Raw genomic sequence first — 21,777 nt, forward strand, 5'->3', positions numbered from 1 at the left:
GGTGCTTTGTTCTTTCATAAAAACAAGAATGACATATATTGTGTTCAAACTAGTTTTAAACCGTATTTTTTAAAATTAGGGGAAGATTGCATTTAGAAGGGTGAGTGGGTGGCGAATTTACCTCCACTTGTGGCCTAACTCTCACCAATTATCCATTGGAAAATTCGACCCCCTGTCTTTGGTAGTTCGTCTACTGTAATAACCTTGGTCTTGCCAATTCCCCAGAAGAAAAGATGACAGTGGTACTATTTCAAGAGATTCCAGCTATGCATTTCCATCGGATGCGCATGACTGCAACATTGACGTGATGCATTGGGAGCACCACCTTGGCCTGACTAGCTTCTCAGACTATCTATTTTAAATAATGAACTGCACATATCAAAAAATGCTAAACGCTGAAGCGTCCATTTTCCCTATTCAAGCTCATAAGCAAATCTGCCTTTGAGCGTCTGAAATCGTTGATAAAAATGTTGGGAGAGAAATATTTTTATATCAACTTCGGTTTTCCAGTAAAGTTTGAACGCTCGATTGGTTAAGAAGAACCAAAAGCTCGCTGTGGATAGCCACTTCGCCCAACACGTTATCGCGGATTAATTTTTGGTTCTATGGAAATTAGCACCTTCAAAGAAACCACCTTTGAACTGATCGAAGCCGTTGTTTGTTGTGGCCCTTGTTAACCTCCTCTTGATAGTGCTCACGTTGAAAATCGGGGTCCGGGAGATCCCACGTATTACTCATGACAGTGGTGAGTTATGCCTGCTATGATGCAACTTATGAGTGCACTGTGATTGCCGGTTTCTGGCCTTTGCTCTGCGATCTGATATAGTGAACTTAGTGGAAAAGTGAGATATTACTGATGACTTAAACAAAAGATATTCCGGTGTAGATTCAAACAAAAGAGAAAGTGCCAAGTGTAATGCCTGCGACAAGATCGTCAAACTGCGTAATTACTCGCAATTTTCATTGATCGTTTATCATAAGCGCGTGGACATTCCATTCAAAAATTCATATATACTTTATGTATCTTTATTCAGGTAAGCACGTAATACAGATTAAGATACCAACATTTTGAAGGTACTTAGCAATAGAGGATGTTCTATGCCTTTCGTTGGTCATCATTGAGTTAATATTTGTTTGCTTTAATTGGTAGCCTCAAACTTTCGTTAGCAGATATGTAAAATGTCACGATAAGATACAAACGTATCTTATCACTTTGTGAGTGATTAGTCAGCAGGCGGAACACCGATCACGCCTAGTAAGATATTTAAAGCATCAACGGAGCAAACTTGAATGGAGGGGCTCCACACTAGACTTATAATACTCGTATATAACTTGCGCAAGTTTGGCATGACTTTTGAAAAATTATTAGGAACGCGATATGGAAATGTTTTAGGAAACGTGTCTGTGAATAAATTTTACAAAGCAGGCAATAAAATATTAGCAATAGATTTTTTAAACCAGCAGATTCAAGATAGGAAAATTTGTAGTAAATTAGGGTACACTAGCAGTTGGTCGGGCAATGAAGGGTTTGGCAACGCTCAAAAGAAATTGACCAGGGACTGACCAATACAAACTTAGAGAATACGCACTGTGTAAATCTAGGGGGGTGAAACCAAGCGCTTGATAACTTCAAATATAGCATAATATATAAAATACGGTCTTAACCACGTTTGTGAAAGAAGGGAAGAAGAATCATTATAAACTTAATAGTCACGTAGCATCCATCCGTTTCAGAGAGTAGTTGGGACTTTATTAATAGTGTCCAATATTAGCTCAAAGTATTTTTACCCCACTAAGATAATGACTACCTCCGCCTTTCTTGCTCGGATAAGAAAACACGGCTTTAGGGACCGTAAGGAGAATGGTGTGGAGCTTTTGAATTTGAGCCACTTGTACTGCCTCGTCGTTTGCGGGATGTTAGTCTAATGCAGAGTCTGCTATAAGATTAATGCATTTACGCACAGATGTTGTCGGACTACCAACACCTCCCTTTCGTCAGAGAGATAGCCTGAACCCTTTAGCACAATACTTCGGGCTAGTCCTCGAACTCTCTCGCGTTGCGGAGCCCTCAAATCAAGGAATACCTTTTACCAACGGGAGAGGAAAAGACTCCATCCAGCCCCTCCACCGATCGAGCTCAACCTTCTTTGCAATGAGAAGAACCCGAACGTAATGCGAGACACGGCTCCACCTGTTTGCGCTCCTCAGTATCTCCTCAACAATGTTGTCTGGAGAGATCCCCTGTGTTCAAATGCTGTCGAACCCCATCCTATTTTCCACAAAAAAAATTGCGATGGGCGTCGTCCACAACTCCATTGTAGAACATACAATCCGGAAATCGTACCTTTCCCATCTTGTGCAGGTAAAACGGGTAACTTCCATTCCCACTTAAGAACTGGGTAAGTAAATAGTCAGTCTTATCATGCTTCCGATTCAGCCAAGCACCTAAATTGCCAATGAGCCGCGCAGTCTATCTGCCTCTAGTTTCATTTTGCCAAGGAAATTGCAACTCATCTAGGGTTCGTTACCGTTTTTCATGAGCAACCACCTTCCTTGGCTCTTCTCCCTTGCGTTTGTATATGGCTTTACGCTGCTTAGTAAGAAACGCAACGGAGATCACACTCGCGATCACCATCACAGCCGCGAGACGCTTCCTATATACCTCCTTGCCGAGAATGTCAGCCCATACCTCTGCTCCGTAGAGGAGCACAGACTACAGGAGACATCACCTGCTAGACGTAGGACCACCAATATTTGCCATTGGCCTACTTAAGGCCGAAGCTCCAGCTGCAGCCTTGCTCGCTGCTATTTCGATTTGCTCAAAAAAGCTCATCTTCGAGTCGAGAATTAAACCAAGGTATTTAACCGCTGGTTTTTGCTCCATTATCGACTCGCTGGACGAAGGGTCGAAATCGTCCTTTTAGTCTGGATGACTGCTTTGGTTTTTTCCAGTGCAGAGTGGGTCCCTGCGCCACCACCGACGTGGCCTCCATCCTTCTCTGACAATCTAGCGTTTTACAAAGCACGAAGCGGTTCCTCAGATGGTGTCTCAATATCCGTAAGAGATAATTTGGCACGTAGAAAGTATTGTTTAGTGTGCCTAGAATGTCTTTTCATACTTCGGAATTTAAGGCATTTCTGACGTCAAGCGTTACAAGGAACACAACCCGTCGAGATCGGCGACTTTGCGCTTCCGCTCGACAAACGGCATACAGGACTTGCATGACAGCATCAACTGTGGATCTCCCTGCTCTGATACGGAACTGCTATGGAATAAGTCTCCGGCAGCGCGTATCGCTTCAGGGAGTCTACTTTAAATGAGCTTTTCGAGCATTCTCCCAGCAATGGCAAGCATACAAAGACGACAACTCAGGGTCACTTTTTTCTTTGCTGATCAGCGCCAACCTCGGCCGATTCTAACGAGAAGGGAAAATGCCCGCTTTCAGGCAAACATTGAATGCGCCTAGCAGTAGGTCTAGCTGATGTTGGTACACCAGTTTGTATAACTGTGCTGGGATACCATCGGGCCTTGGCATAGAGAAGACTGTCAGTTCCAACTTTTTTATAGAGAAAAGTGAACAGTCCTCGGCGCCATCTGCCCCGACGTCATCATCCCGAGCGGGATGCGCTGGGGATAGTACCTGTACAATGCGGTCAATCTGCTCGGCCTTAAGTGAACAGCGTTTCCGCAAAGCCCCAATTTTTCTGGTTACCAGTTTGTAACCGAGTCGCCACGAATCGCCTTTCACCTCGTCGACCAGATCCTGCCACCAGCGAGCTTCCCTCCTGTTTATTGCCCCGCAGAGTCTTCTTTTGGCTAATATGTACTCTCTCGTTATGATACATGCCTCTTCACGGTCGTTTAGACAGTGTGCCAAGCAGCGGAGCCTCTGACACTTCTTTCGGAGCTCGGCAATACATGCATAGAAGGTTTGTCACGTCTCGATGCCCTCCTGGACATGAAAGCTCCGCAAGCTGTCGTAATCAGGTTCATAACTGAATTTACAACAGTGTTAGCTACAGCGCCCTCACCCCCAAAGGCATCAGTCCAGGGCGACCCCACTTGTTCCAAGAGTTTCGACAAACCTATCGGTGCGCGACGCTCCATGCACAGAAAGAGCGCCGGAGTGGGGCACAGTGAGAGTTTGGGTCAACCACTTCAACGGCAATGTACCGATGATTGCTTGTTGAGAATTCCAGAGCTCCAGAACTCGCCAACCGTCCACCGGCGGCATTAGTGGCTTCAACGCGAGGGTTACATCTGGAATGCTTCACTGCCTGGGTGACTGACACCGTTGTTCTTGGCAGCTTCTTCTTGCTGTCCTCTGATTTGGGGTCCCTGGCACCCAGCGCCCCCAACGACTGAAAACGAGTTTCTACGAGTTGCAGAAACTCAGCCAGCGATTGCAATTGTTTAGGATTTTCCAGCGACTGCTCGTATAACGTGAGTATCGTTTTATCAAATTTCTTCGACACTATGCGTAGGAGTAGTGGATCCCAAGTGTCCACCGAAACTCCCAAATTTTTCAATTCATGACGCAGAGCTCCGATTTTCCGGGTGACAAGCTTCTAGCCAAGTCCCCATGGGTCCTCATTCACTTCGTTGATAAGGTCCTGCCAGCCCCAAGCTTTGGTTTTATTTATAGTGCAGCGAAGTCTGTTTTTTGATGATGTATACTGTGCCTTTATGGCGCATGCCTCGTCGTTCGGGTGGAAACATTTTACCAAAGGGCGGAGCTTATGATACTCCCTCCGTAGATCGACAATTTCTGCCGTCCATCGGTACATAGAAAGCTTGTCGCGGCTGGGTCCCCTCTGGTGTATGAACGCCTCACGCGTCGTCGTTATCAGGATCATCACTGTCAGCTGACGGAACGTCCTCCAGCGCGGCTCTGCCTGCTCCAAGAGCTTCGACGAACGTCCCGACGTTAACCCTAGGGACATTCCACAGACAGGGGAAGCGTGACGTTGGTGCTCGCCGACAAGTAGCGTCAACCACTTCGAACGCAATGTACTGGTGATCACTTGCCGAAAAGTCCTCTCGAACTCGCCACCCGTTCATCGATGATGCCAGAGATTCCGACGAAAAAATGATGTTAGGAATGCTTCCTTCACAGCCTAGAAGCCGAAACGTTGGCGTGGATCTGGTGTTCGAAACTTCGAGCCCGGTTTTTGGTGTCATTTCCAAAATCCATTTCCCTCTGGAGTCTGGCTGAGGCATACCCCACTCAAAAGCCTTGACATTAAAATCACCGCCTACCAGGATTCGTCCCTCCGTGTTCAAAAGTTCGGCAGCGTCTCGTTCGGCGTCAGGAAAACGCTAAAAAACGTTATCCCTAAACACCGGATCCAGACAAACCCATTCCCTCAGCCTTTGGCAAGAACACAAAGTCAAACGTCGTCCCAAACCCAGATGGCAGCGGTGCCCCATAAGTCAGGATGCGATAAGGCCGGGTCCCTGTTTCAGTATTGTTCGCTAATTAGCACTAGATCAACAGTGACTTCTGCAGCAAACTGTGCTAGCAACTGGTGAGCGGTTGCACTCCGGTGCATGTTAATTTGTCAAATGCAGATTATGCCATTTGCGCCCAAGCCTTTTGCAATTCTACCCTGAAGATTGGACACCATCCAAAGCCCGCCGGGTGTGCGACGCTTTCACCAGACGCGCCATGATCCCTGCAGAGAACGCAACTTTCGCTTTCAATGTAGGTCTTCGCTTGATGACCTATCTGACCGCATCTCCTGCATGCCGTCCTCTTGTCCGGCCCCTTGCAGGTTGCTGACGTGTGTCCATAGTTCAGACACTTGGTGGAGACTGTTCGCATTCGTACCCTGTATACTACTCATCCAATTTTGATTCTTCCACTGCTAAGGAGTTTCCACACATATTGCTCGGGAACTTCCACCACGGCGAGTTTTTAAGCTCGAGCATTTACAGAGGTGATACCTATCCGGGCATTGGTTGCCTCTGGACATTCCAGCTTTATCGCTTTCTCCACTTCGGGCTTTTCTGTGAGGCGGTCAAGATCCCGGATTTATAAAGAGCACATTAGCTCTAGGCTAGAAACAAGACCCTTCTCCCCCAGTAACCCCTTGACCGCTTTGCAGAACGTACTTTGGTCAGTCGTCTTCGGGCCCAGTTGGATGAGGACTCTGCCACTTCTCGTTTTCCTTATGGATGACATCTCTGCTCCGCTGTCTTCGGGTTTCATCCTGTAGCGGATTTCAATAAGGACTTCCGCAAATGTCTTCCCTTCCGCCGGCTTAATGAACAAAGCCGACGGTTTAGTCCTTCATGGTTTCCTCGTCTTTTCTGCTTCTGGCTTTTTGGCTTCCTCGTTTTTGGACAGACGGGTCTCTGGTGGGGTAGTCAGTTGTTTCCTTTTTCCTTCTTCGTCTTCTTTTTTTGGGACCTAGAAACTACTTTGATACAGTCTCTTTCAGGCATGTCATCCTCTTTTCGCTTTTTCCCAAGTTCGCTTTGCAGTAGACTATCTACGGTCCATTGAGCGCCAGCTGCGTTCTCAGCGGGCAGTGCGTTTCTCAAGAGGAACGTTGCCGACCGCGTAAGCTTCACCACTGCTGCGCATTTCCTGATGAGTCTCTCCTCTTCGGCTCTAGCTAGGACAGCCGACTGCACTTGCACACGGTTTGTGTCCGAATTCATCTACTCAGGATTAGCGATTCTGACTGGGCTTTTTTTCAGAACAGGAGCACTGCAAGGTATTGGAGTTGCCATCTCCGCACGGTCAGTCGCGCCACTTGATAAGGCTTCTTCTTTATTTGGGCGCCCCGTTGTCACATCGCGTATATCAGCCGTCGCTGACTCTTTTGCTGATCGCTGCGATGGACGACGCATTTTTGTGCTGCCCCCAAACGCACTCAGCTCTTTCCCATACAAGTAAGGCAGCGATGAAGCTCATACCGTAGGATCTAATACCGCGTTCGTAAATTATTAAGGACCGTCTGAACGCTTCCATGTAGCGTGTTCTTGTGTGCTTCTCCGATTATTAAACCAGAAAGGTGATGTTCTCGCGGTGGGAGTATCAGACATTTATGTTGGTGTGACAATTCCACAACCTTCCCCCAACTCCCAGGAAGTGTTGGTCAATAAACCGATTTAGTTTCTGAAGTTCTTTCTGCAACGGGTCTCCCTTCGCGACGTCCTCTTTGCCAAACGCTGCCTTTCGTACCAACCGAAGAACCCGTAATCGACTCCTTTCATACTTTTTCAGTGGACTTAAAGAGGATGCACTATCCTCTCTAATTTACCTCGGCATCACGGATCACTTTTTCCAGGACCAGGTTAAAGAGGAAGCATGATGGAGCATCCCCTTGTTTTAGACCGTTGTTGATGTTGTCTCGAGGGTGATCCTGCTGCTTTTATCTGGCCTCGGTTAGGGCCAGCCTACGCTGTTGACACTTCGGTAGCAATAAAATTTCCAAATTTGCTGCTGACCCACAAATAGAAATATAGAAATAAAATAAACCACAACTTGAGATTAAAAATCCCCCGGAAAAACCTAAATGCAAAGACCAGATAAAAATATATTCTTATATATGCATATTGAGTAATGCACTCTGCAGCAAACTTTGCCGACAAGGATCGATTCCTCTTATGAAACAATGGCTGCATCTTATCGCATGGAAACTTGCAAATTTATTATAATAAATATAAACAAATTTAATCGGTGCCAACTTTTTCATTTTGGGACAGAAGATGTTGGAACCACAAGCGATAAAAATTTGCAAATTAAAATTGTGTGGCTAAAATTAAAAGCAAAATAAGTTCAAATGAAACCGATAAGCGAAGTCGATAAGACAAAATTCTATTTAAACACCCTGAAACCGACATTAAAAGTGAAATGGGAAAATCCACAAAGAATGAGTAATCAGTGGGTCATATTCAGAAGAAATCCAAGTATTTCCTTCAGAAGGAAGATAAAGTAGGAAACCTTAGCCCACGCTTACAACTATTGTAGGAAAACGAATCTAGTGGACCAAGCTCGGCAAAGGATCAATTCTCAACTCCATCCTCTTTCTTTTACTATATCATGAGGATAAAGTTTGAATTTTCAACCCTACCCCGTGAGGAAGAAAGGATGGGGAGGATATGCAGAAGGAAGAAAAACCTTCTTCCATTCTACCTCCGTGAAAGAGTTTCGGGCACCGCCCCTTGAGGAGCCATCGTGCCTCAAAGTGGGGCTAAGTTCATGGTAAATCGATAGGGTTAATTTTGAACCCGATCCCCACCAGCGGAAAGAGAGTGTACATCGAAAGGCATAAAAGATAATTGAAAAGTCACGACGGTCATCCATGATGCTTGGGGAAGGGTCTACCAGATATGGAAAGGGAAACGAGATGCCGACCTTCCCCGACGGGCCTATGCTGACATGGCGTGAAAGTGTGCGGTATTGGATGAACTATTCCCGAGATCTCTTAACGATAGCACTAAATAGATCGAAGAAGTTCCTTCTTTGAGATAGAGGAGAGCATGGCGAGCCTTAGGTCTTGGATGTCACCTGGCTGGGATCGCATGACTGACCTGATCTCCAAAGTCGTTTAGCGATCATCCCATCTCATGTCCGGTGTCTATACGATTATTTTCTACGGGAAGGCTAGTTCTCTTCTTTCTGGAATACTGGGAGGGTTATTGTGCTCCTGAAGTGGCCAGAGGAGAATAACAGCGTACAAGGCTACAAGGCCATATCTCTTCTCGTGAAAGTCCTGGAGATGATTATGATCCGGCGATTATAGGTGTCCCATCGGGCGATTGACAGGCAGTAAGTCTTTTGAACTGGTATGTCGACTGTGTCCGGTGAGTTAGCAAATACGACCTTGGAATCTTTGTAGATTTCAGTGGCGCATATGATTATCTGAGTTGGTGATCTGTGTTGTCGAAACTTCGTGACTATCAGGTTGTCAGGAATCAGCTCTGTGGAATAGTTACTTCATGCTAGGAAAGAATTCGTCCAAGATGTCAGTGAGCGTGTGTGGGTTAATATGAAGCGCGGGCGTCTACAAGGATCTATATCAGGTCCATTTGCGTAGAGTCTGCTGACGGATGAACTGTTGAGTGAGCTTAATTTGTTGATTGAATACGTTGCTTACGCGGATGACCTTCTCATTCTTGTTTGGGGGAACAGCCGACTTGAGCTTAAGCAGCGTCATACTGAGTGCTGGCGCATCGTAAAAGCATGACCTCTTAAAGCTGGTCTTGCCGCTTCAAAGTAACAAATCTTCGCGATGTTGCTAAAAAGAACCTACGCCGTCCGGCCGTAGTAAAAGCAGAGGAAGTAAATTTGAAAGACCAAAAGAAAGCGATATACTTGGGAGAAACAATTGCTTAACGAATGCGTTTATGCCCGTACCTGATCGAGCTCGGCACCCATTTAAGCAAATTAGTGTGTACGTAGGTAGATAGGTATCAGTGGCCGTTCCATCGAGCCCAATTAGCGCTGTCGTGGCCCATTTTGAAGCCATAAACTCTTAAGACCGTCTCTGCTGTTATGAGAGCAGGGAGGCAGAGTTCAGTCGGCTCGGATCTTCAGAGCCAGTCCGTAACATTCACAAAGGAAGGCAGCTCTCCCATCCTACAACTAGAAATCTCTCTGCAGCCCCCAGCTTCGGGAATGCAAATTGTAGGGTATGCCGAGCCTAGCAGCATGGTCCCCCATGGGCCAGTGCCCTGTGCAGACCGCCGCAATCTTGAATGCATTTGTACGCGTCTGGCACAGAAGCTCTCGTGATCGGGTTATAAGCGGGCCTAATTCTCTTTGACTTGGCACAGCTCGTAAGTCTCCGGCATCTAAGGCCCACGGCTGCTAAGCAGTGCGAGTAGACTCCGCCCGTTACAGCCTGCCTGGCCAGTCCGTCAGCCTGCTCATTCCCCTCTATATTCCCATGCCCGGGAACCCAGAGGAGGGTGATCTGGAGCGTGCCGCCCAGACTGTTCAGCGCATTTTCGCACTGCCACACCTGCCTGGAGGATGTCTTCGCTGAGTACAACGCCTTGATGGCCGCTTGGCTGTCGGTCACAATGGCTAAAGTATGCTTGGGGCTCGAATCTCGCTCCAGCCATCGATAGACTTCCAATATCGCCAGTACTTCCACATGGAATAAACTGGCGAAACCTGGGAGACCATACGACTTGGATACACTTTGTGTATTTGAGAAAACCCCCACACCGACTCCACAAGCCATCTTTGATCCATCGGTAAAGAATACAGAGTCATAACCTTGCAACACGCCTCCGGCCTTCCACTTTGCCCTGGTTGGAAGGCAAAGTTTCTTGTCCGTGGGGAATGCCCAGATTTCCCGAGCTACTTCGTTTAGGATGTTACTGTGGCCGTAGGACTTCGCTGCTCAACATCCGGACTCACATAATCTGACGGCACTGCACGCTGCAACTTATTTAATGTGGTGGTCTAGCGGGAGGAGATGCAAGAGTACGTTGAGAGCTTCTGCTGGGCAGGACTGCAAAGCTCCAGCAACACCTGCACATGTCGTTCTTTGAATCCTATCCCATTTTATTTTTCGCTCGAAGCCTGCCACCACACAATAAAGCCGTTAGCATTGGTCGCACCACAGCGGTGTACATCCAGACAACCATCCTCGCCCGAAGACCCCATTCGTCGGGATACCAAATTCTCTCATAGCCGTGTACAGTTTTACCCTGGCCATGCTGTCATACGCGGCTTTACAGTTGATGAGAAGATCGCTTGCCGCAGAGAGAAAATCTGATCTGTTGCTGATTTGTTTGGAGTGAAGTCTCTTTGGTATGGGCGTATGGGGCTATCCGGCCTAGCAAGATAGCAGAGAATATCTTATAGATGGTGCTCAGCAACGTGATACCTCTATAGTTGCTGCACTACGTGATATCTTCCTTTTTATATGTGAGAGAGATAATCCCTTGTTGCCAATCGTCAGGCATTGACTCACTGTCCCACACCTTGATCACAAGTTAATGAACCTCTTGGTGTAATTGGTCGCCTCCATATTTAACCAATTTGACTGTAATTCCATCGGCTCCTGGCGACTTATGATTTTTAAGCCGATGAATTGCACGGACTGTTTCTTGTACATTTGAGGGTAGTAGTATTTGTCCGTCGTCGTCAGTTGGCGGGACCTCCAACTCGCCGATGTTCTGGTTGTTGAGCAGTTCATCCAAATACACAACCCATCACTCCAATATGCCCATTCTGTTGGAAATCAGATTTCCCTCTTTGCCTCGGCAGGATGAGCATCGAGGTGCTTCATCCTGCTGACTTGCTTGTAAAACTTCCGCGCCTGGTGCGGTTGCTCCCTGTACTTTTCTAGTTCACAGACTTGTTGGTTCTCCCAGGCTTCCTTTTTCCGTCTGCGAAGTCACTTCTCCATTGGACGGAGTTCTTGGTAGGTGCTTGCGCGTGCCCGCGTCCTTTGAGAATGCAACATTACTCGGTATGCAGCATTCCTCCGTTCCGTTTCTAGCTTACATTCTTCGTCAAACCAGTCAAGTATGTTTGTGGCCTTATCAATGATAACGCCCTTCAGGTAGTTGTGAAGATAATTTGTTGATGCTTCATCTTAGGGACATTTGTTAGCTGCGGTTATTGTGGCATCCATTTCCTCATTATAGGTGTTACGGCGAGCCGTGTTGTGTATGGTTTCAGTATTCACTATCAACTGATTGTCAGAGGGGATTGTAGGTGGTGTTGCAATTCGTGCTCGGACCAACATGTCACCGAGATAGTGATCCGAGTCTATATTGGCCCCGCTATATGTTCTGACATTTATCAAACCTGAGAGGTTGCGTCGTTCAATAAGCACGTGGTCAATTTGGTTGAAAGTGGTCCCGTCTGGAGATGCCCATGTATGTTTGTGGACCGCTTTCCGCACAAACCAGGTACTTCCAACAAACATTTCGTGTGATACTGTTAACTGAATAATTCGCAGTTCGTTATAATTGGTATCCCCATGTAAGCTATGGGAGCCAACGTCCCATCTGAATACGGGCTCCGTCCCTAATTGACGGTTGAAATATCTAAATATGATTTTGATACCATATTTAGGACAGGCTTCAAGGGTCCGCTCAACTGCCTCGTAGAAGGTATCCTTCTCCGACTGTCTCCTCTGTAGGGGTGTAAACGTCAATGAGGCCATTTCTAAATTCCAAGCCGATAAGAGCATCATCATCATCAACGGCGCAACAACCGGTATACAGTCTAGGCCTGCCTTAATAAGGAACTCCAGACATCCTTGTATTACATCGAGGTTCACCAATCCGATATCCCTAAAAGCGTCCTGACCTACGCCATTGCTCCATCTCAGGCAGGGTCTGGCTCGTCTTCTTTTTCTACTATAGATATTACCCTTATAGACCTTCCGGGCTGGATCATCCTCATTCATACGGATTAAGTGACCCGCCCACCGTAACCTTTAAACTCGGCTTTTATCCACAACCTGACAGTCATGGTTTTGCTCATAGACTTCTTCGCTATGTAGGCTACGGAATAGTCCATCCTGATGTAGGGGACCAAAAGGGGAGGATTCTTCTCTAACGCAGCCAAGATTTCGTAATTTTTCTTGCTAAGAACCCAAGTTTCCGAGGAATACATGAGGACTGGCAAGATCATAGTCTTGTACAGTAAGAGCTTTGACCCTATGATGAGACGTTTCGAGCGGAACAGTGTTTGTAAGCTGAAATAGGCTCTGTTGGCTGACAACAACCGTGCGCGGATTTCATCATCGTAGCTGTTATCGGTTGTGATTTTCGACCCTAGATAGGAGAAATTGTCAACGGTCTCAAAGTTGTATTCTCCTATCCTTATTCTTCCTGTTTGACCAGTGCGGTTTGATGTTGTGGTTGATTCGTTTTCGATGCTGACGTTGCCACCATATATTTTTTCTTGCCTTCATTGATGTGCAGCCCAAGATCTCGTGCCGCCTGCTCGATCTGGATGAAGGCAGTTTGTAACATCAGGTTTCACTTTTTAGCTGACTAAGAAAGCTACACCGAGCACATGATTTACTGGATGGCAGCAATAATATATGAAGTAGTGGTTCTTCTCCAGGAAATCGGCCCCTGTCCAACGCATCTCCTGCAACGCTGTTATATCAGAGCAGGGTATTTGCTAGCTGCTGGGCAGCATTCGGTTTGTACGCGGAGCGCACGTTCCATGAGAAAATGCGCAAATCGTCATTCCATTGTCATGGTCGAGTTCGTCGTTGTAAAGTCTATTCTATCCTAGGCTCCTTCGGTGGGTCCGTAACGTTGGTTTTCCGTATAGTGTTGTCAGCCCTACCCATCCCCAACCTGGAGGACCAGTTAGTACAATTTGTTCCGTTTTTAGGCGCGGGAGATTCACCTTCATCCTTTTCCATCTGCAACTTTTCGTTAAGAAAGAGCTCCCAGCGATCACCACCTGGACGTGGAGATAGGGTTTGTTAGAAGAACTTTTGGTGTTGATTCAGCAAGCGTACCAATCCACGTTTCGCCCTGGGACCTCAACTGGCCTTGGACCACCTGTCTAGGTTTTTGCACAAGATTAATATCTGTTACTTTCGAGCTTTCATGTCTTCTGGCTCATCTATCAGGTTGTCCACAAAGTTTTCGCACAAATCAAAGACAGAATTCAGCAGATAAGTTTATAAAAACCTTTAATTATTTAATCTAATATATAATTGCCTCCATTAGATACGACTTCCCTCCATCTATCGGGCAACTTCAAAATCCCCCCTCTATAAAACTCTTCCCCCTTCCCCTCAAAGTACGTGCGAAGTGCACTTTGGAGGTCAGTTTCAGAAGTCATTTTTTTACCATCCAGAAAATGTTGGAGGGACCTGAACAAATGGTAATCAGAAGGAGCAAGGTCGGGACTATACGCAGGATGACTCAAAACTTCCCAGCCAAGCTCACTCAATTTTCGCTGAGTAGTTAAAGATGTATGCGGCCGGGCGTTATCATGATGAAAGACAATATTTCGCCTGTTGACCAATGCTGGTCGTTTCGAACGTAGCTGGGTGTTTAATCTGTCGAGCTGCTCGCAGTACTTATCGGCGGTAATGGTCTCGTTTGGTCCCAAAAGCTCGTAGTGTATGGGGCCACGAACGTCCCACCATATACTGAGCATTCGCTTCTGCTGATGAATAGACGGCTTTGCTACCGATGGACCTGGTTGATCTCGATGAGTGTAGGCTCGTTTCTTCGCTACGTTTTCGTACACAATCCATTTCTCATCGCCAGTTACCAATCGATTCAAAAAAGGGTCGTTTTCGTTCCGTAAAAGGTTAGCGGAGCAAATTCTCACTCTATCGGCCAGATTTTGCTCAGTCAGTTCGTGCGGTACCCACTTTGTGCTCTTCAAAACATATCCAAGACGCGTAATGGCTACTGCTACTCCTGATTTTGATACACCGAGATCCTCTGCAAGCACACGTGTCGAAAGAAAAGGATTCGCTTCCAGTTTGTTGCGCAGGATATCGTCGTCAATCGTATAGGGTCTTCCTGAGCGAGGTTCATCTTCAAGTGTCAGGTCTCCGCTGTAGAATTTTTCGAACCAATCGTAAACTGTCCTGCGCTTTACCTTTCCTTCACCGAATACCTTCGACAAATTTTCAATCGCCTTCGGCACCTTCGTCCCCATTTGAAACTCTACAAAATGCAATGACGAAAATGTACTTTGTCGAATTCCATGTTTATCCTTGAATATCCTTCACAACACTGATCCTTCAAGGATAATTTACCATGCATTTTATAGTTAGGACTCTGACCTTTCCATTGGGATATCACATGTTGTACCTGCTGTTTTGGTTTGTCTGCTAATTGCTTTTTAATTGTCACATTAATATTTGTGCGAAAACTTTGTGGACAACCTGATAGCACCTTTTTCACTTGACCGAAAAAGCTATTCACTCTCTTCTCACTAGATTTGTTCAGCTCCAGCGTCAGATCCCCCTTTTGCGTACCCTCGATACGATTCCCACTGCCCCCCAAGTCTGTTAATTTCGGATCGGCTTTGGCTCTCCGAAGGATATCGGCTTAGGACATATCTCCTTTCTTGGAAATAATGATTATTTGTGGATAAATCTTCTTTTTCTCCTTTTACCGCTCTGTGCCGCCCACCTTTGTCCATTGCTCGGGTATACGAACTGTAAGCTCTCTCCTTTCGTCAAAGTTGTGGCCGTTGTCGAAGAACTACCCTGAACTTTTTCCGGCACAGCTTTCTTCGGCGAAGATGCCTTTTTCTTTTTGGCCGCTTTCTGGGCACCAACAAGTTCACTAATTCCATCCCTACTCTTCATCGCTCTAATGTTGAACAAAACAGGGTTCACTAATTCCGTCCCTACTTCTACTCCTCATCTACCTAACTTTGAGGAGACGTTACCTGCGGCTCTCGCGTGACTTTGGCATATCACGCTTGGGGGTTTTCTTCTTCGCCACCCTAATCTAGGACAACTTAATGCCACATATCGGAGCCCTGATATTTTGGTGAATATTCCGCCTCTTCTCCTTCTTAATGAACTCATGAACTTGGTATGGATTATATTCAAGATTCAAACTTCTTGGAGGAGCATGAGCCCGGAGAACTTAGTTGCGGAGAGCCTGAAGTCGAAGGAAAGCTAGTTTACGGTTGCCTCTTGATTTTGGCCTAAACTTACTGAAATAAAGCGTTGAGGGGCTCCTGAGTTCGCATCCACATGGTGGCAAAGCCGACCAATTGGAAAGAAACTGTCTCCCATTATTTGTGGTCTAGGAACCCTCCATTTTCGTCGCAATTGGTCCATTCCTGAATCAAATGCATGTGGAGCCAACACTTCCTCAATCTTATGTTTGGCAGGATTTCGCAATAGGAGTTCAAAGCGGCAATATGGGTTTCGGCGAGCCCGTTCTACGGTTGATGCAGTAGCAAAGGTCGAAATGCATTGGCCATGGGCAAATGCTGTGCTCTGGTGACGCTGGACATCAAAAATGCTTTTAACTCAGCCAAGTGGGGCTGGATTAAGGGCGCTTTGGCCAAACTGGCTGGACCTGGCGGACGAAAAGACGGAGGCGGTCCTCATTACGAACCGTAGGAACAACAACACGGTTACCATCCGGGTTGGTAATCGTGAGGTCGTCTCAAAATCGGTTGTCAAATACCTGGGGGTGATGATCGATGCCAAGCTGAGTTTCAAGGGACACTTGGATTATGCGCGAGAGAAGGCAGCAAATGCCAGCTCATCCCTTGCAAGGATGACGCCTAACGTGGGAGGGCCGAAGTATAGTCGCAGGCTACTCATTGCGGGAGAGGTGAGGTCGATCCTGCTATACGCATCCCCTGTCTGGGCGGGAGCGTTGATCCACGCTGTCAACCGGAGGAAGATAAGTTCGGCATACCGGCCAATTGCGCTAAGGATGTGCAGCGCATTTAGGACGGCGTCGACGGAGGCAGTGTGTGTCATCGCAGGAATGATCCCTATAGATCTTCTAGCGAGCGAGGCACACTGGCTCTACGAAAAACGGAAGGCAAATCCAGCCGAGGTGAATGCGGATTTCCGAAAAGCCATCAGGATAGAGTAGTGTGGCGAGTGGCAACAACGATGGGATAACTCCGACAAGGGCCGGTGGACTCATACATTGATCCCGTGTATCGAGAAATGGGTCAACCGAAAGCACGGAGAATTGAATTACCACCTGACACAGTTCCATAGGGGACACGGTGTTTATAGAAAGTACTTGCATCGCTTCGAGTTGGACGAGTCTCCCAACTGTCCTGAATGCGGTGCTACACCCGAGGACCCGGAGCACGTTATGTTCCATTGTCTCAGATTTCTGCAGCAGAAAAGGAGGTTGAACAGCATCTTAGAGGCGGACATCGAACCCACGAACCTGGTTGAAGAGATGCTGAAGTCGGAGGAAAACTGGATGGCGGTAAATGAGGTAGTAGCCGTGGTGCAGACAAAACTCCTAGAGTTGGATCGAGCTCGGAAGGCGGCGTGACGGAGACGTGACATGGACGAGCTGGTATAGCGAACCAGAGCCTCCACCGTGAAGTAATACTTCACGGTGGTCCCGCGGGAGGGGCAGAAGAGTGGGAGTGGTTTTAGTGGGTGCGAATCCCACACACTGCTGCAACCTGGCGCAGCAGCGTCTTTCTAAGATTTCCACCTCCATCCAAAAAAAAAAGAAATAGGAGTTCCAGCTTCATATCTTTGCCCGTGTGTGATAGAGTACAAGGAGGCCAATCTAGCGCTAGTTAAAGTTAAACTATCTTTTTGAAATAGTCTTTAAAATTATTTAGGCATCTGAAAATTATCTTTTGGGTTGCCATGTGCCTAGCATAGCACATCAACCACGCTGAGTTCAAAACATCGTAAATTTTCAGGGTGGTCCTCACTGCCCTTGTGATCCCATTTTGGAAGTCTTTCTAGAACAAGGGATATTACGATTTTAATAAAGCCCATTTCCAGCCGAGTTCTAACCAATGATTGGATATGACCATTAAATCGTCCGTCTTTCTCCTGTTTCACTAATTTCCTGCCAACCGATTTTCCCCAACTCAGCCCACCTCGTCCCATTTAGAAAACCGCTTTTTAAATAAGCTCCTCTTTGCGTTGTACATATATAATGGAGCTTGTATATGGAAGTTGTGGTTTGCTGGTTGTAGCAATTAATTTTCGCTTTTAGAAGTTGAGAGGAAAGCGATAAACTTTAACTGCCCATAGATTCCCACATCGGATGGCAATTATGCTAGCTTCAAACTCAGAGGAAAATGGAAAAAGTGAATTCTCCTCTGACTGATCTGAGCAGTTTATCAATCGACATCTTGGCAACCACAACAATATGGAAGCATAAACGGAGTTTATAAGTGGAAGTATTGAGTCATTTCTGGAGTATCTCAGTTCAAAGTTATACAAAAAAGATGCGAGAGTTCAGTTCCAAAATAGACTTAAAAAGTGAACCTGGTGGTAATAAGCAGAGGCTCCCCGGAGATTAAATTAACGTTGTTATATCAGTCATAGAACATCCTTAAAGTACGTGAATTATATTTCAGGATGTATTGCTTAATGGAAACAATGAATTTCCTTTGCAGGTCTTCTCCTAAAGTTAAAGTAGTTCAACAAAATGATACTTAGGACGCATTTGTTGTCAATAGTTCTCTTCGTGCACCAGCTTTCGTTCGGAGCTGGAAGTATCGATCAACCTTGCAATTACCATGAATCCGTTAACATAACCGGCGGTAAGAGGCTATCTGACGGATCAATTACTTTTGAGGGCGTCAACTACCCTCTAAAATACATTGGAACCTGGGATATCAAATACATAAATTTGACTCTTCCGGTAGATGCAGAACCTCACTTCCGTGGTTGCATCTGCAAAATTAAAACTTGTATTCGAATGTGCTGTGAGGGATCCAAAGCCTTTTCCAATGATACCTGTAAAGAGCCAACACTTCCTGTCAATCGATACATCAATGTCACATATGGTCCAGGAAATATAACAACAGTGGAGCCATCCAAAGCCTTTGGAATTATACACGGCGTTGTTTGTAGTGACGGTTACTATTTGTCACCGAAGATGTATGACTTTGATAAGTGGATCATGCAAAAGGTAAGTTAATTTAATTTCGTAATTTGATAAGAAATAAACCAACCAACCATTTCCCAGTAGTCATTTTCTCTACAATATATCGCATCCGAAGGCTCAGTATCTGCTGGTAGATGTAGATGGGTCAAGTGAAAATGCCTAAATCCTGGTCTCTCTTAGGGTGGTACCTATTCACTGCCAATTTTGCCAAATGTCTATGATGCACGGAAAATCCAACACCAAGATTTAATAACATATGTAGAATTCAATTAAATGTCCAACAAGGGTTTTCATATTCCCCTTCTTAAAGAGACGATAACAATGCCGGTATCTTCTACAAAAATGTTTGCCTATCACCAGAAATTCGATTTATCCAATCCACCGCATGGATCCTTGCAACTTTAGACTTCAAAGTAGGCTTGGTAATATGTTGCCTCTGGTCGCACTGTGTGTGTGTGCGCGCGTTTGAGGTGGGGGGAGAGACAAAGCCTTTAAGCACTCACGCCTCAGTGGTCCATTGTCTAACGGAATATCCCGGATCTGTTTATGAATCGCAGAATTTCCGTTAGTGAATATGATGGTAGCCGCTGCAGTTGTATCACATCAGCACCAAAAACCTGATGTCTGATACGTCCATAGGCGAGGCACTCACATAGAAAATGTTCCGTAGATTCCGCTTCCGCAGGACACATATCATCTTGGGGAATTCCTATTCTAAACATATGACCAACTTCCGACAGAATAAAGTTTGCAGTATGTTTGTTTGATTCTGACGGGAAAAGTCTGATGTGTTTAGCAGCATTCAGGCTCCGCCACCTGTCATTATGCGAAGCGTCCTTAAAGAATTATTGTGCCCCTTTTACTGGTTACAGTGTACCTATTAATCATAGTATCTCAAGCAAGCCTATAACCGTTAGGAATTTTAATATATTCCATCCGTATCTGGTATTAAGTGTTCTCCCAGACGCCTTGATCTACTTTACGCAAATTCCGGATACTGTCCCAGGACATATATAGAGGTTTCATCACACTCCGCACAAAACCTGCAGGCAGTGTCCGTAGATATCCCTAGCTTCTCTAGGCGATATTTTAACCGACAGTGACCAGTGAGAATTCCCACTGTGATTCGGAGGTTCTTTTTGGTGAGGTTTAAGCAATCCTTTGTGCGCATGGGTTCGTATCCCTCACCCTGGGCTGCTCCATTCCGGGTATGCCCGCTCAGTATAGTTCCCTCATCCGTTCTTCCAATTCCACAGAAGGGTTCTGGCCCATGTAAAGGCGTCCCTGCTCCCTTCTTGGCTCGTTCATCCGTTGCCTCATTGCCTTCCAGCTCAACATGGCCTGAAATCCAGAGTATCTAGACCTTGTTGGACGAGCCGAGCGTATTCAATCTCTCAAGGCATTCCCATACCAATTTAGAGTTAAGTGCCTTGATCGCTGCTTGGCTGTCAGTGAGAATAGCAATGTTCTGCCCCCTGGAGTTTATTTGGAGATTAAAGCAGGCACATCTATCTATGACGTATATTTCCGCCTAAAATATGCTAGTGTGCCTACCCATTGACTCCAAGTACCGCTCCAATGACACCGGCATCCGCACTCTCTACAATGAGGGATCCGTCAGTGTACCAATTAATCAGTTGCTGGTTTAAGCCGTATGTCCCAGCCACGCTCTTCCAGTTTGCCTTGTTACTCCAAAGTGTTCCAGACTTCTTATCGAAGTGAAACTGTGTTGTCATGTTATCCCTTGGTGTCGGTAATTCAGGATACCGCCTAGAAAGAATGTCAATCTTCCTTCGGTTTAGGCAGCTTCCCGCCTCACTGATACCTCCGACCATCCTGAATATTGCCCTCCTTGCCTGCATCTTTATGTGCAGATGGAGAGGGGTTTACTCCGAAGGACCTGCAGCGATACTGTTGGACATGTCCTCATTGCCCCACTGATACACACACAAGCCAGTCTTTGGAGTTTGTGTAACTCCCTGACTTGTGTGCTGAGTTCAGTTCTTTCTGCCCAGATTACCGGCCCATAGATAATCATTCGCCTTACTATTGCAGTATATATCCAAAGTAGTATCTTCGGGCTGCAACCCCATTTTCTCCACTACCATACTCCATATAAGATGCGATGGTACCTCGCCCTGTGGACAACCTTGAGTAGTATTCATGACATGATGTTAGGTAAATTGGTCTGAAGGATTTAGTGTTAAAAGGATCCTTTTTACCTGCTTTTGGAATAAAGACCACTTTTTCCCGTCTCCATGCTCTTGGTATATATCCCAGGGCTATGCTGCCCTTTACCACTCTCAGAGGGGACTCTAAGATGATTACTAGGCCTCTCTGGATTAGTGCTGGGAAAATGCCATCTACTCCGGATGATTTCAGTGGTTTAAAAGTTCCAACTGCCCACCTTATCCTAACTTCTGAGCATGCCTCTTTTGTTAGTTTCCAGTTCTCCTTTCTTCCCCTTTTATTCGTTGTTGGAATGTCAGGCAGAATGTCGTCGCCTGCCGCCATGGGGTAGGACCCCGCGAAATGAGTTCTGAGTAATATTTGTCCTCTGTACTGCTCCTTCTCGGTAAAAGCCCCATCTTCCTTCTTCACGCAGACAGAAGGTATTGCCCCATCTTTGGTTACAGCCTTGTAAAGCCCGGTTGCTTCTGTGATCTGGTGGATCCCTTCACAGAATTTCCTGAAGCTGTTTCGTTTTGCTTCCCTGATCGCGTGCATTTTTGTACCTCGGCAGTTCCCGGCTTGTTTTACCCGGTTGAATAGTTTTCGTATCTCTGTTCTTATTCTTTCCAGGTTCCTGTTCCACCATGCTAGATCCGTTGATGACTTAACTGTCTTAGCCGGACAGCTGGCCTCATATGGCCTCAATGACAACTGTGTTGACGTTTTTCACCACTGTTTCTAGTTCTAGTTCGCTCCTGATGTCACCAGCCCCTTGCAGGTAGGCCATGTTGTTACTAAGGTGCGTTGCCTAGGATTTCCAATCCGTTCCCCTTGTATTCCTTATTATTCTTTTTATTTCGAAGAATCTGATTATTCTTTTATCAGACGGAGAGGGCTCATCCGACACCCTCCAATTCCTGATCAGCCCGTTCATTATGTTGGAGTGTTCCCAAAGTTATATATTTCCAACTTTTTCTTAAGAATAGATTCAAGAAGGTATTCACCTCTGTGATTGGTATCGCTGCTTCCCCACACTTGGTGATGGGCGTTGGCAT

General features: G+C 46.1%; 1 protein-coding gene across 4 annotated transcripts in view; it reads left to right on the forward strand.

Moving 5' to 3' along the window:
* Positions 1-464: 464 nt before the first annotated feature.
* Positions 465-21,777, forward strand: part of LOC119647894 (G-protein coupled receptor Mth2-like) — a 59,471-nt gene continuing 38,158 nt past the window's right edge. Inside the window, exons 1-2 of one of the 4 annotated variants that reach the window (XM_038049196.1) lie at positions 465-1,034; positions 18,057-18,574. In XM_038049196.1, coding sequence (XP_037905124.1) covers positions 18,089-18,574 — 486 coding nt within the window. In that variant the 5' untranslated portion in view covers positions 465-1,034; positions 18,057-18,088. Of the gene's footprint in view, positions 1,035-17,859; positions 17,998-18,056; positions 18,575-21,777 lie in introns of those variants that run through there. The other 3 variants (XM_038049193.1, XM_038049197.1, XM_038049195.1) reach the window with 3 other exon arrangements.

The sequence above is a fragment of the Hermetia illucens genome, chromosome 2 (genome assembly GCF_905115235.1).
Source record: "Hermetia illucens chromosome 2, iHerIll2.2.curated.20191125, whole genome shotgun sequence".
NCBI lineage: Eukaryota > Metazoa > Arthropoda > Insecta > Diptera > Stratiomyidae > Hermetia > Hermetia illucens.